The sequence below is a fragment of the Nothobranchius furzeri genome, chromosome 11 (genome assembly GCF_043380555.1).
Source record: "Nothobranchius furzeri strain GRZ-AD chromosome 11, NfurGRZ-RIMD1, whole genome shotgun sequence".
Taxonomy (NCBI): domain Eukaryota; kingdom Metazoa; phylum Chordata; class Actinopteri; order Cyprinodontiformes; family Nothobranchiidae; genus Nothobranchius; species Nothobranchius furzeri.
Window position 1 is genome coordinate 20,780,817 of NC_091751.1, and position 14,175 is coordinate 20,794,991.

General features: G+C 41.2%; 1 protein-coding gene across 1 annotated transcript in view; it reads right to left on the reverse strand.

Moving 5' to 3' along the window:
• Nucleotides 1-14,175, reverse strand: part of lpcat1 (lysophosphatidylcholine acyltransferase 1) — a 74,803-nt gene that overhangs the window by 40,644 nt on the left and 19,984 nt on the right. The window contains exons 3-6 of the mRNA XM_070556204.1: nucleotides 5,122-5,261; nucleotides 4,745-4,959; nucleotides 3,817-3,929; nucleotides 3,118-3,178 (exon numbers count right to left, since the gene is read on the reverse strand). Of these exons, the coding sequence (XP_070412305.1) occupies nucleotides 3,118-3,178; nucleotides 3,817-3,929; nucleotides 4,745-4,959; nucleotides 5,122-5,261 (529 nt within the window). The remainder of the gene's footprint in view (nucleotides 1-3,117; nucleotides 3,179-3,816; nucleotides 3,930-4,744; nucleotides 4,960-5,121; nucleotides 5,262-14,175) is intronic.

The window sequence follows — 14,175 nt, forward strand, 5'->3', positions numbered from 1 at the left end:
TTAGATTAATGTGCTTCGACATCTACACCTGAAGTTGGCAGCAAAATGCTCAGACGCATGCAGAACTAGTCCAGACACAGAAAATGAAATGAATAGAGAGAGGTTATGCTGAAACACAGACACACCCACGGTTGGAAATCAAACAAAAACAAAACTAAATCCAGCTTCTGTTGGAACTGGGCAAAAGAAAAGGTTGGTATCTTAGACTAAACAAGCGTCACGTGAACACTGGCAAATGCAACACTGAAGTCAAGGACAGCTCTGATGAGTGGGGAGAAAAATTTCAACAGCAGATATTTTTAATTCTCATAAAATAAGAGTTGAAAGAACAGAATTACATCTGTAACACAACAATGAAGGGTTTAGGTTGATGTGAAAGCACACATCATGCTATAAGCAGAATTATACAGTTAAAAACAAATGGAAACTTTGGATTATGAAACACCAAACTTATTGAACAAAGTTTCAGTTCATTGTATAATCTGCTTTGTTGATGAATTATTATAAAACATAGTGATAAATAAGTTTATAATGGGACTACATGCGTGCATACTTTTGAGCAAGTGATGCAGGAAGGTGGGGTCGAGGTTGATAAAGAGAGATGATGGTGCATCTCAAGATTTGCTTAATTTTTTAAAAGGCATGACCTCCTGTTGATCTGTGGTTGATGAGAAAAGCCCTTCCTAGCCCATCTGGCATGTTCTCTTTCTATGTAATGAGGTAGATGTGGTGTGTACTTCTCTTCTTCTGTTCTCCACCCTTCCAGTTTCCTTATTACCTTCCTCATTTAACACAGACATGGCACAATATTTTGTACTGTTCAGATTTAAGAGTTGAACTGAAAATGAGTGAAAAAGCAGCCAACGTGGGGAGAATATACTCTGAGACTAGGGCCCGACCGATATGCTTTTTTTGGGACCGATACCGATATAAAACTTTTAACAAAGGCCGATAGCCGATATAATGGCCGATAAATCTCCCTCACAAAAAAGAAATAAATACAAATGTTCTTTAGATTAAACCCGTCATTCTCAGCCTTTTTGATGCTAACTTATTTCTATATTACACACCAAAGAACTGTCTCAATAACTCACTAGGGTTTCCAAGTAATGCAAATAAGATTTATTTTGCAATCTCAAAAACAACAGAACACACAAACTCAGTCAGTATGAATCTAACATTCAAGTTTTTTTTGTTTTCTGAGTCTGTGGAGTTTTACACTTTTGTGTTTTGATCCTTTCCAAAGCCGACAGTATTAGGAAAATAAAAATAAGATACGTTAAATGACTAGTATGTGGCAATGTATAAGCCTTATGTAAAATATAAGGCTGAAAAAATACAATAGATGTATTCTATTGTAGAGAGGAATGTTTATTTTCTCGTATTACCGCCCCTCCTCCTCTACCAGCTAGGGAGAGGAGGGGGGACTCCCTGCACAGCGTGCTTTGTTGCCAACCCCCCCTCGCCCGTCCTCAGCTGCGACAACGGTCGTGTGCCGCCGAAGCGCCGCGAAACTGGGACCGCCTTCATTCGTCGTCCTGGTTATCCTATTCTATAGGCCACATGGGCCGCCGAAGCGCTGCGCGCCGGCGCTCCAGCCCGCGCCGTGCAGCGATCGTTTCGGCGTCTGCACTATTTTTTTCGCAAGCCGTGGGTGAACTGCGTGAGTTTGAAAAGACTGCTGAAGAAGAGCGGAGGAAATTGTCTGAGAATATTCCAGAATGTCTACCAGAAAAAGGCCAATGTTACTTACTTACTGCCCTGCATGACTAAAGGGGAAGCAGCTTGACCTCTGCATAGAGCGTAATGCTGCGGCAGTTTTATTTTATTTTTTCAGGTTAACTTTTCAATACGAGGCCACGAGGCACACAATAAACTTAGGAAGCATGTTAAGGGGAAACATACTTTTGTCATTGCTCATTTTACCGTTCAACTTACCACTGACACAACAAATATTCTTAAAACTGAAGATTTACCTCCTACTTCCTCATCACCGTCCTCTCTCTTGACTGAATTACTTCTGCTGCCCCGCTGCATGTGTGCTGAGATGGTGGCTCCACCCCCCGAGGAGTGGAGCCACACAACATGAGTTCATAAAGCTGGCGCCATCTGCTGGATAGGTAGCGCAATATCGGCCATATCTGCCGTCTTTTTGGCCAATAGCCGATAGTGTTAATGACCCCTATATCGGCCGATAATATCGGCCGGCCGATATATCGGTCGGGCCCTATCTGAGACGTTTGAAAAACCTGGAAGATTACTCTCTGACCAAGTCTGGCTCGTTGGGAGGAATAAATTGTGTGATTTAAGGCAATTCTGTTACTCAAACACGAAAGATGTGCAACACTAACACCACCAGCTTTGTTCTGTGAGAGACAGAAGACCACTGATTCACCGTGACATTGGTAACAAATGGTAAAAATCTCAGGAAGTACAGAGAAGCTACATGATAAATACTGAAAAGATTTAAGTAAGGATCAAATTGCAGTGGCACGATTACTGACAAACCCTCTCAAGAGTCACTCACCTGTTACATACCCACCCGCTCACTGAGATCTGCTGAACATTTCCTTCTCCAAACCTCGAGACCACACTATAACTCTCATGGGTAATGCGCTTTTATGTCCACAGCTCCACCACTTTGCAATGAGTGATACAGGGTGATATAGTCCCCCTCTATTGTTTGTTTTAAATTAAGCCAAAAGACTTGGCTTTTAATGTTGAACATTTTCTGCTTTTGGCTGTGATATTTTTGTGTTATTGTACTGCCACTGTCTTTTATCCTGTTGTTTGTTTGTACTCCTTTATGAGGTTTAATTCCTCTGTTTTAATTATTTTTGTACAGCACTTTGGTCAGCTGCTGTGCTTAGGGGTGAAGCGCTCTAGAAATAAAATTATAATTGACTAGACTTGACAAAAAAATTTCTTAGAAGGCAAAGATTTACTAATGAACTTGTCATTACTGTGCTAGAACTTGATTCTGCATACCAACATCTTGAACAAACCAACACAGTGATGGAGATTTCACCAGATCATTTTGGGATAAACCACAGCATGATGCTACCTGTTATCCTGTTTCATGATCAGGCTAAAGCAGGAAAGATGTTGAACACATACCAGCCTTGAATAATATGAGACCCGACCTGTTGGTGCACGTTCCTTCTGGGAATATCATAATCTGAAACAAGGAGACATATATTTAAACAGTGCTCACACACGTGCAAATCCATTTAAAGGGGATATATTATGGACTTTTCTTAAGTTATAATATTTTCATGGTTGATACAAAACAGGTTTATAAAGTTCTTTGCACTAAATCTCTCTCAAATAAAGCAATTTAAATTGTTTTAAACATTTTCAGTATCTTCCAGAATGAGCCGTTTCAGGGCTCTGTCACTTAAGAAAATAAGCTGGAGCTGGCAATGCCCACTTATACTCCGCTCAGGCTGCTATAAGCTGAGAAGCTCCAAAATCTGGAAGGAGCTCAGAGTAGAGCCGCTGCTTTTTCTAGCAGAAGCTCTCTCTTAAACATAAGAGGTGGTTCTAAGCTACTTTTCCTGTTTGTGATGTCACAAATGGGACTTTTTCAAATGGCTTGTTTTAGGCACATAATTCCTGAAACCAGACACTGACAGAAAACATATAGATTTTTTTTTCTGGTTTGGTGTGATTACAAAGGCAATAGAAACCCACATGGCCCCCGGACGTCCCCTTTAACTTTGATTTCTTGCGTAGATTGTTTTGTAGGTGTTGAACTAGAACAACTGAATTACATTCAAGGGTAATCGGTGATGTGATGTGTCATTAAGTCAGTACCTGTGGCCACTTCCCTCCAGAATTAGCGCGTCGCTTTATCTCTTCCACAGTTTTCCTTCTAGAGTCCTGGTCTGTCCGAGTCACCAACACTGGTCTGATGTAGCTGATCAGAGCTGGTGGAGGCGATGACGTTAAAACCAAAACAAGAAAGAAAACAGAATAATAGGTTTGTTGTGTGTTCCCATTCATCTACAAACCAGTAAAGATGTTGTGTTTGACTTAAAAACAGAACACAAGTACAATAAGTTGAGTGAAGATTAATGTCGATAAAAACAGAGAGCAAGTAAAAACTGACATACAAAATGCACTTTCCTTAAAGTTACTGGCCAGAGGCGGACTTCCTCTTAATGGCATGTGTGAAAAGTATTAAAACCTCATCTGAAAAAAATTATTAGATTTCCACAGCTTGATTTTCAGAAAATCTGATGTTTAAAAAACAAAAAATAAATAGTTTCCAGTCTAAGCACTACCCAGCTGCTTACGTCATACTAGGCCTTCACTCAGGAAGCTAATGTAAACAGTCAGTAGCTGTTTTTTCTGTGTTAGTATTATGGCAGACGACATCGTTTAATCAGAATCAGATGTAGCTTCTGAAACATCTGCTAGTCAGATTTTTTTTTTCCTCTGGAATATGATGAGGAGAACGGATATCAAAGCCAGAGAGGAAAAAGCTAGTTCAACCTGACATGTTCGAGGCTTGTTAGACAGTCCGCAAGCCAGTCTGGACGCTGATGATAAAGCCGATGTGGAGGAAGATGTTGAACGTCTTCAGAACTAAAATCGCTTTATCAGTTCTATGCTAATATATTTTAAAAATCACCAACATCGGCTGATACGTATGTTAATTGTGATTTATTCATCCATTTCTAGATAAAACAGTAACATCCTGCATGAATGGAAATGCTGAGTGTAAATGTGTACGACTTACTGCCCCAGACAGGGATGCTCATGCTCTCTAGTTTGGTGACTATAGAGCACATGGTCATGGTGACTGGGATGGCATCAAAGTAGGAAGAATGTGGTGCCACAGAGAGAATAGGAACTTCAGAAGGTGGCGCTCTCTCCCCTTTCACTTTGACCCAATGGAAGCCACCGCAAAACCACATGGCTCGCATTATGACCCGAAGACAAATGTCTGTGAGCCTGAAAAAGCAAATTATTCCAAATGTTTCACCAATCTAGTCAACTTTTTACTAGGTAAACAAAACCCATTCCTCACAGGTATTCTTCCTGTCGAGACGAGAACTTGAATGTGATCAGATGCCTTATGAGCACACTATCCATCATATAAAAAAACCAACACACCTCCTCCACCACGACTGAGGCTCAACAACAAAATCTGAGCGTCCCAGGGAGGCTGTGAAGGCGAAGGGCCATGCCAGCAACATAAAAAAGGAGACGAGCAGCAGACGGACCGGGAAAACTGTAACTGACATCAGTCCTATCTGTGGAGAGACAGACAGAGTACACAGAGAGACACCATGGTCACTAACAAGGTCTGTGGACAGTTCAAACATATGCAGGACATTGCTCTACAGTAAAGACACTTTTGTCCTTGAGGGGTAAGTAGGAGGAGACACATTCCATGGGGGCCAAACAACCATTCATAAATGGTACTATACAAAGAACCAGAGGTGTGGACTCGAGTCACATGACTTGGACTCGAGTCAGACTCGTGTCATTAGTTTAATGACTTCTGACTTGACTTGATAAAATCTAGACTTACGACTTGACTTGGACTTGAACACCGATGACTTGCAACTTGAATCAACTTGCATCTGTTGACTTGATGATGACTTGAGCATATCTGATATTTTAGCATAAAAGTGGCACGACATGGACAAAAATCATAAATCATTCGTCGCTCTGGGTTTGATCTTGTTCTGCTAACTGCAGCAGCACTTTGTTTATAACCAGTTTCAGTTGCACTTCCTGCTTGTTTGAACAAATAAATTAAGCTTTAAGAAGCTTTATTTCTGGAGTTTATTTATTATCATCGTCATTAAAGTTGGACAGATGACTTGATTATGACTTGAAAATTCATAGTTGAGGACTTGGACTTGACTTGGACTTCCACATCATTGACTTTGGACTTGACTTTGACTTAGTTGTCTTTGACTTGGGCTTGACTCGAGACTTGACTGGAAAGACTTGTGACTTACTTGTGACTTGCAAAGCAGTGACTTGCAGTGACACCTCTGCAAGGAACACATTCCAATCTGGAAGTGCATTAGGAATGAGGACGCTTACGCTGGAAACAAGTTTAGGCTAACGCTACTGGTTAAAGTCAGAAAAAAGGAAACGTTGAGAAAATGAACCCAAGAAAATGAAATAATCATCACATAAAATACAAATACAGACATCGGCCTGAATAAGATCACTAATCTAAGCAAAAGGGATTCACAGCAGACCAATGGCATTTCATGTAATCAGGAAAACGTATCCAACCTTTCCCGCTGACTCTGCAGTTTGGTCAAACATAGCCGCACATCTGCTTACAAACACCTCTAGGCGGCAACACATCACTCCAATCCGCTCATCAATTCATTGGCTCCCTGTTAAATTTAGGACTGAATTCAAGATTATTATGTTTGCATTTATTCATGGTTTACTCATGGTCTCGCCCTTGTTACATCTCAGACAGTCTCTCATTGCAAAAAACATGGCAGAGAAACAAGATCTTCCAGTCAATTCTATTTACATGTTCCACAATTTAAAACCAGACATAGGGTGATCACTCATTCCCTGTGGCAGCTCCAAAGCTGTGGGACAAACTACTACTTGACCTGCGCATGACTACAGACGTTCCTCTGTTTACATCTGGACTAAAGACACACCTCTTTCGCAGGGCTTCTAAATCCCCTGGAGTGTTGTAATCTGTATCGAATCTTGTGCTCTTGGTTTTAGCATTTTAGTTTCATTGCTGTTTTTACAATGGTTCCTAAATGTTTAACTTGTTTTTAATTCCATTTTAAATGTTAAGCACTTTGATAACCCCCCCCCCCCCCGGTAGTGTAAAACACTGACTACACAAACACAGACTGAACAACAGACATCTGTTGATGTGAAGCCGCCATTCAAAGTATCAGCTGACTACTTCTTGAGAAGGGTTGGACACTAGTGGGCTCTGGAGGTGTGTGAACTCCACATGTGTCCTGTGGAACTGGAAAAATCTGCTCTAACCCACAGCATACTGACAACTCTGAAACAACCTGCGCAATATGTACCTAACTCAGGTCTCGGTGAGATGAAGGTGATCTCTATTGTGGTCTTGATCAGTGAACTAAAGCTAACAGTTCTGTTCTAATACAGTTCCTACAAGTTTTACACATCATTCAAAAAGGATGTTACTTTGTTCCCACAAACCTGAGCCATTTAGGTCAGCTGCGAAGACATTTAACACGGATCTCAATTGTACACACATGTCAGGACTTAAATATTGCAGTTTGTTTCTTGTGTGTCCTGACAGTGGCTTCACATCAGATCTGAAACAGTCCAGCGTTTATAGAGTTGACTAATCTGTAAGAACGTTTATAGAAGTCAGAGGAGATGAGAAAAGCCCTTCCTGGCCCATCAGACCTTTTCTTTCTGAGTAATGAGAAAGATGTGGTGTGTGTTTTTACCAACAGGGTCAAAGAGTCATGCTTCTAGTGTAAATTCAGACCATGTGACATCTTAAGCCTCTCCCTCCTGATAGTCAATACAACATGCACTATGAACCCCCATCAAACCTACATATTAACATAACCTCCAATTCCAACCATCAATCCCACCCCTGTTATATGGATTTGCTCAGCTGCACGTTTACATATCTTGCTGCTGATCTTGCAGCCTTGCAGCTCCTCCCACTTTGTAATCATGTGTTTCTTGTCACTACTCTTGGGACTCATATTTAAGCTCCCCTCCCTTCCCCTGTCATCTTTCCATCCTTCCAAATGTATGTCTCTATCTGGAGGACCCAGGTGCACATGCTAGGCCTGTATCATTAAATAAACAGTAATAGGGTTGATTGACGATGCTCCACGGATCTTCCTGACACTCCCCGTGGCTGTGAGTCATCATCCCAGCTTAACAAATCCACCTGGGAGGATCCACTGACATTTTCTCCAGAGGAGGTATAAGAAAAAGCCAGGGTGGGGTACAAAAGAGCAATACAGAGTGTTGTCTTGGAGCAGTTGCAGATCAACAGAATAAGCTTCAGAATTGAGTATTTTACACAACACCAGACATGGTTGGTCTGCAAAGCCATCCTATATATGTGAATATAGTCTGGTCATGACCCTTCAGGTGGTTTTTCAGGAGCTCTACTCAGCCTAAAGCAGATCTGTACAGCGTGGTTTGAGTCAGCCCATCTGAGTGTAGATTTGTTCCCAGCTCCATGGCACAAAGTGGGTGCATCCCTCATACGTGCAGGAGGAGGGGGAACTTGAATACTTCACAGTTGGGCTGGGCAATATGGTCTGAAATCAATATCATGATATATTGAGGACTTCACCTCAATAACGATAAATGGACGATAACTACAGGTATGCGCAAAAACAAAAGTTGTCCACTAGATGCGGCGGTCACGTGTGCTACGTTGAGTCCCATTTCTACGTGACTCAAGGCGGTACCGCTTCTTAAGGGGACATGAACGTTGCCAACCTACACAGCTTTTTATTTTTTTATTTTCAAAATTTTTTGACATGGGAAAAATTATCTCCACAAGAGTCAGAAATTTCGACAACAATACATTTTCTATTTATTGCACAGCCCTACTCCACAGAAAGACAACTTAGCAGAAAAAATGGTGGTGTTGCTGAGGGCTAGGGCTGGGGGTAAACGATTATTTTTAAAACGATTATTCTGACGATTATTTTATCGAATAGTCGACTATTCTAATGACTATTTAGACAATTAATCTAAAGATTATTTTTCTATTGCACAGTTAATAAAAACCAAAAAATCTCTAATGAATTCCTCAAAAAAATTGATAAATTCTTACTGTAAGAGAATAAACACTACAGGCCTTCCATTTTGTATAACTCTGCTTTTAATGTGTTGTGGTTGGTTATGTTCTGGTAACATGTAGAACTTGGGAGTGCAGGCTGCTGCCTGAGAGGTGGTTGGAGATGGAGTGTCTCCATGCTGCTTTGTTATGGTCCCTTATGTGCGTGAGGCGAGTGGTGTTACGACTCTTCCTGGGGAGTTTGACTCGTGTGCAAAAAGGAAGGGACAATAATGGGATTTAAAAGTTAAAATGATGATCAGGTTTATTTACAACTACAAGAAAAACAAATCTTTCCATCCACAGGTTGGGAATAATAAAACTAATTCTGCCTGTGGGGAATTAAAACAAAAGTACAAATAAGTAGGGATGTCCCACTGGGCAAAGATTACAGGGTTCTGGACCAAAATAAGAATCTCCAAAGGTCCAAACTCTAAACTGGGAGGTTAAACCAAACTCAAGGTGATATTTTACACTAAACCGAAAACCCACAACACTCTAAATGTAATAAAATGGAGATCTGCACCACAAAAAAGATGAACTCTAAACCAAAACGTAACAGCTTATCCAAACGCAAGCTGTTCGCGAAAATGCTAACAGTAGCTTTACCAACGTTAAGTTCAAGTTACCAAGTTTAAATAAACCAAAAACACCCAGCAGCAAACAGACCAGCACGGAGGAGAGACTGCTACCACCAAAACAGCTCTCCTGATGTCTGAAAGAAGCTCCTTAATGAAGGGAGAAATGCTCCCGGTGATTTTCTACATCTGCAGTGGAGACGATGCAGCGCATTTGACCCCGGAAGTTGTTGTCCGTTGCCGGGAGACGAAGGCGGGCAAAACAGGAAAGGAATCTAGTAACGGGCGGACATTGTTCCGGGTTTTCGGTATTTGGTGGAGATGTTAGTGAAGGCGGAGAAGAGGGTGAACTAGAGGAAAAACAGGCAGATTTCACCTCTATTTACAAACTCCTGGGGATGCAACAAGTGGGCGTGGTGCGTAGACTACCGGATCTGACGTCGACAAATTTTTAGAATCGAGCCGTTGACGTCATCGAGGCTTCGTTACAGCCCTACTGAGGGCTCTCAGGAAGATTTGCAAAGTTTTATGGCTTTTTGTCAGACTGAACCAGGCAATGGTTCCTATGGTTGCCATCATTAAGTTTGCTGATGATACAACCGTGGTGGGCCTAATCAGCCAGGGAAATTAGTCAGCATACAGGGAAGTAGAGCAGCAGCTAGCGAACTGGTGTACAGCTAACAACCTGACCCTGAACGTCAACAAAACCAAACAAATCATCATTGATCCAAGAAGGGAAAATGTGAAGCACTACTCACTCACAGTAAATGGAGAGCAGGTGGAGAAGGTGTCGCAGTTCAATTTCCTGGGCACTAGGGTGTCACTTAGGTACTAAGATTAAAAAAAAATTCATAAATTTTTTACTCTCACCCTCCAGATCTGTTCCATTTGGTCCAAGATTATTGTGTGTCAAATTATTTCAAGATCATGTAATATTTACAGGTCACCCAACTGCATTTAGTTTATATAGCAAAACTGGTGACGGTACACACTTTAACCGATTAGACGAAATGATTTTGCTCAACAACATAGAACAAAGATAGACAATTTAATAGTGTTTCAGTTATTAGAAAATAACCACAGTTTTATGATCAAATAGTCACAGTCACAGTACAGCAAGTACACGAGTTCAGTAATCATTGTCATTTGTCACCAGTTATAGTTCAGTCTTCCTTGTGCTTGGATGTAGCCCACGATGATCAGAAACGACCTGCAAGAGAAACTGCAGGTCATCTTCATCCCTAGTGAGTGTAGCGACATGAATGGCCTCATTTGTGACCCAAAGGTCACATTTCCTCAGCTGGGTCAACCTGTCCTGGCTGTACTTCTATCTACAGATTATCCATCACAGGAGACGCGAAGTCTGCTGTAAACCATCTTTAATCTGACTGACTTTATCTGACTGCTGTTCCATCTGCAAGATGAAGGACACTTCAAGATTTAAAAGAATAATTTTTAATAAACTCTTTTCACCGTCTATCACAATGTTCATAAATAATCATCAAGGTTCACTATAAATGTATTTAATTACTGAAATGAATTATTATTCTTTGATTAATATTGTCATTATTTATGATAATCAGTAATGTTTAACAGTGACAAGAAGATCATGTGCACTTACAAACACCATGGAGGACACAGAAATCAGGTTTAAGTTAACTGCACTCACATGTCTTTGTTCCATAACACCAGAGCTTTCTATCTTGGGTGGGCGTGTTCTGAGATATGTTAAGTCCCACCCTCTAACATGTCAAAATCTAATTCGTTAGAATAAAATTACCGGCCGTCTCTTAAAACCTAACTCCTCAGTTCAAGTTCAGTTCTTGAGCTCACCAAAATTCTCTCCGTGTCAACGAGAGTCCAGAGGATCGGGTCGGCCGCTCGAAACCTCTACTAAAGCTTTTCTGTCACACCAATAGAATTGCTTCAACAGAAACGCCATCTGCAACAAGCTGACGCTACGAGATTCCTTAAGAATCTGCTCAGACGCAATACCATCCACCTATGTGCCTGCGGCAACTCTAGGACCAGAGAGTCGGTACCACTGGTTTACCCTACCGGACCGAGTACCCAGAGTCTGATCAACATCCTCCCTTGACCTCCGGATCCAAACAGAGAGTCGTGTGAATGGTGAGGTAGAACACAAGATTGCGTCTGAATGCCTGTTTTATTAAGAAACAATTTAGCTTAGCTGCAAACCAAATTCTACCACCCAGAACGCGTTTTCTCTCTCTAAGATAAAAAAAACCTTCTGATACCTATATTCACACATCCAAACACACACACTTCATTTTTAGTTTCATCCAGACACAGATTGCTTTAATACCAAGTTTTAATATCAAAGCTTTGATAAATTGTCATTTATGAATTGTCTTTTAAATTGTCGTCTTTAAATTGTTAGTAATAAATTCTTAACTTTTTTTTAAACCTGACTCTTCTTTGAATAAAACAAGGAGTGGTGTTTATTGATCACTGAACGAGCAAAGATCTCTTTAGATCTTCTGAACTAATAAATAAACTTTTGCAATTAATTGAAATCTCTTCAATTAAATTTAGGGCTGCACAATATATCGAAAAATTATCGTCATCGTGATAACAGGACGTGCGATAGGCCCATCGCAAAGCACGTCAAAAACGGCGATAAATATTTGGTTCATTTCCATCCGTGTCACACATCAACTTTTTGTAAACCAGCTCTGTTTTTTACGCGGAGTATTATTCAACCAATCAAATGCAGTCCTTCAGATATGCGGCCAATCAGATGGGTCCGTTCACGTAATATGCCCGCCCCCTACGTAGACCCTTACACCAAAATTCCACTATCTCCGCTCTACTCCGCCCCCACTTTCCGCTGCCGCTCGCTTCCCTTGTTCGTCATGCTGGCTCAGATTAACGAACGCACTTTGTGCTGAGGTTTCTGGAATCAGCGCTGCTTTCAAACTTGAACGTGAGTCCGCTCGGTGTCGTTAAGCAGCTGATAGTAACCGGGCTGACTCCGACACGTGCCGGTGAACCAACCCACCTTCATGTCGCTAGTGTTCCACCGGGTGGTGATGTTAGCCCCAGGCTCCGGTTAGCTTCTAGCTAAAAGGCTACAGCACTCTCCTCCCAGTCCCACCCTGCTAAAGAGGGCCTGGAAAAGTTCCCCCACACATCAAAGTGATTTTTCATTTATGAGCTTTTATAACCTTGTTAATCAGGATAGTTGATTTGCTGCTGCACATAAACTGTCAGTCAGAAGCTCTGCTAGCCGGTTATCTTAAGAGGAGCTAGTTCAATTTGTTAGCTTGTTATCAGAATCATAGTTGCAGTTTCATCATCTGAGCTGCTTTTTAAGATCTAGGTAAACTTGTTCAATTTGGGGATAAAAACAAACGTTTTCACATATTTTCCATGTAGTTTTTTGCCACTTCCTCTTCTGAAAGGTAGACAATTGTGTTTCTCTTTCCCTCAAAAAATCTTAATATTCTCCTAGTTTGGCCCAGCACAGTTCACTTCCCAATTACAGCAACAGCCTTATATCATAACCACATAAGTGGGAAAAATGTTCAGTAGCAATGAGAGAATTTGCTGTTGCATTTAAGTGATGTTAACTATTATTTAACATTTAAACTTATTTTCTGATTTTTTTTTATTTATTCAAAAAAAACCTGGTAAGGGATGTTTTTCTGTATTTGGAGCATCAGAAAAAGTTTTATGGTGGAGGTGATGTTTTAAAGTCACTGAGAAACTGCATGCATGCAGTTTGTTGTTTTGCTGCTAATACAGTAGCAGGTGCAGCTGCTAATACAGTAGCAGGTGCAGCTGCTAATACAGTAGCAGGTACAGCTGCTAATACAGTAGCAGGCGGCAGCTGCTAATACAGTAGCAGGTGCAGCTGCTAATACAGTAGCAGGTGCAGCTGCTAATACAGTAGCAGGTGCAGCTGCTAATACAGCAGCAGGTACAGCTGCTAATACAGTAGCAGGCGGCAGCTGCTAATACAGTAGCAGGTGCAGCTGCTAATACAGTAGCAGGTACAGCTGCTAATACAGTAGCAGGCGGCAGCTGCTAATACAGTAGCAGGTGCAGCTGCTAATACAGTAGCAGGTGCAGCTGCTAATACAGTAGCAGGTGCAGCTGGATATTTTTGCAATAAAAATGTTATGTTGTAATGGAATTCATGCATTAGTTTTTGTTTGCTTTGAACCCAGAGCAGACGTCACACGCCAGACGACATCAACACTGCATACTTTAGTATTTGTTCATTTATCGTGAGTAATATCGATATCGCAATATTAAGCACTGCTATCGAATATCGCAGGTTTTCCTAATATCGTGCAGCCCTAATAAAATATGAATCTTTTGATTAAATATAGACCAAGCCAGTTGGTGAATGAACTTCTATTGATTATATAAATATCCGTATCAGGTATCATATTTTGGCAGCGGAGGTGAATAACGGCCGTTTTTTTATTGTGGCCGGGTGGAATGTGGTAACAAGCAAGTACGGGGGGCAATTGTGTCATCCGTCTCACTTTTGATTTGCCAGTGATAGACCGCGAGGGTAACTTTAACTGTGCGGAGATGAAGAGGAGGCGAAAATTTGATATCAAATTCAAAGAGAACGTGCTGATTATACTGCAGAACACTGGGAGCAGTAGGGGTTGTATGAACTAGTCACTAGTCTACTTCACCGCTCTATAGTGACTTTTTATGCCTGTCATCGACTAGTCACTGTCACGTGATAATGACCGGCAAGATGCAGTCCTCGGAAAAGACAGCAGCCTGCTGTCAGCAGGTGACAAGCTCCTG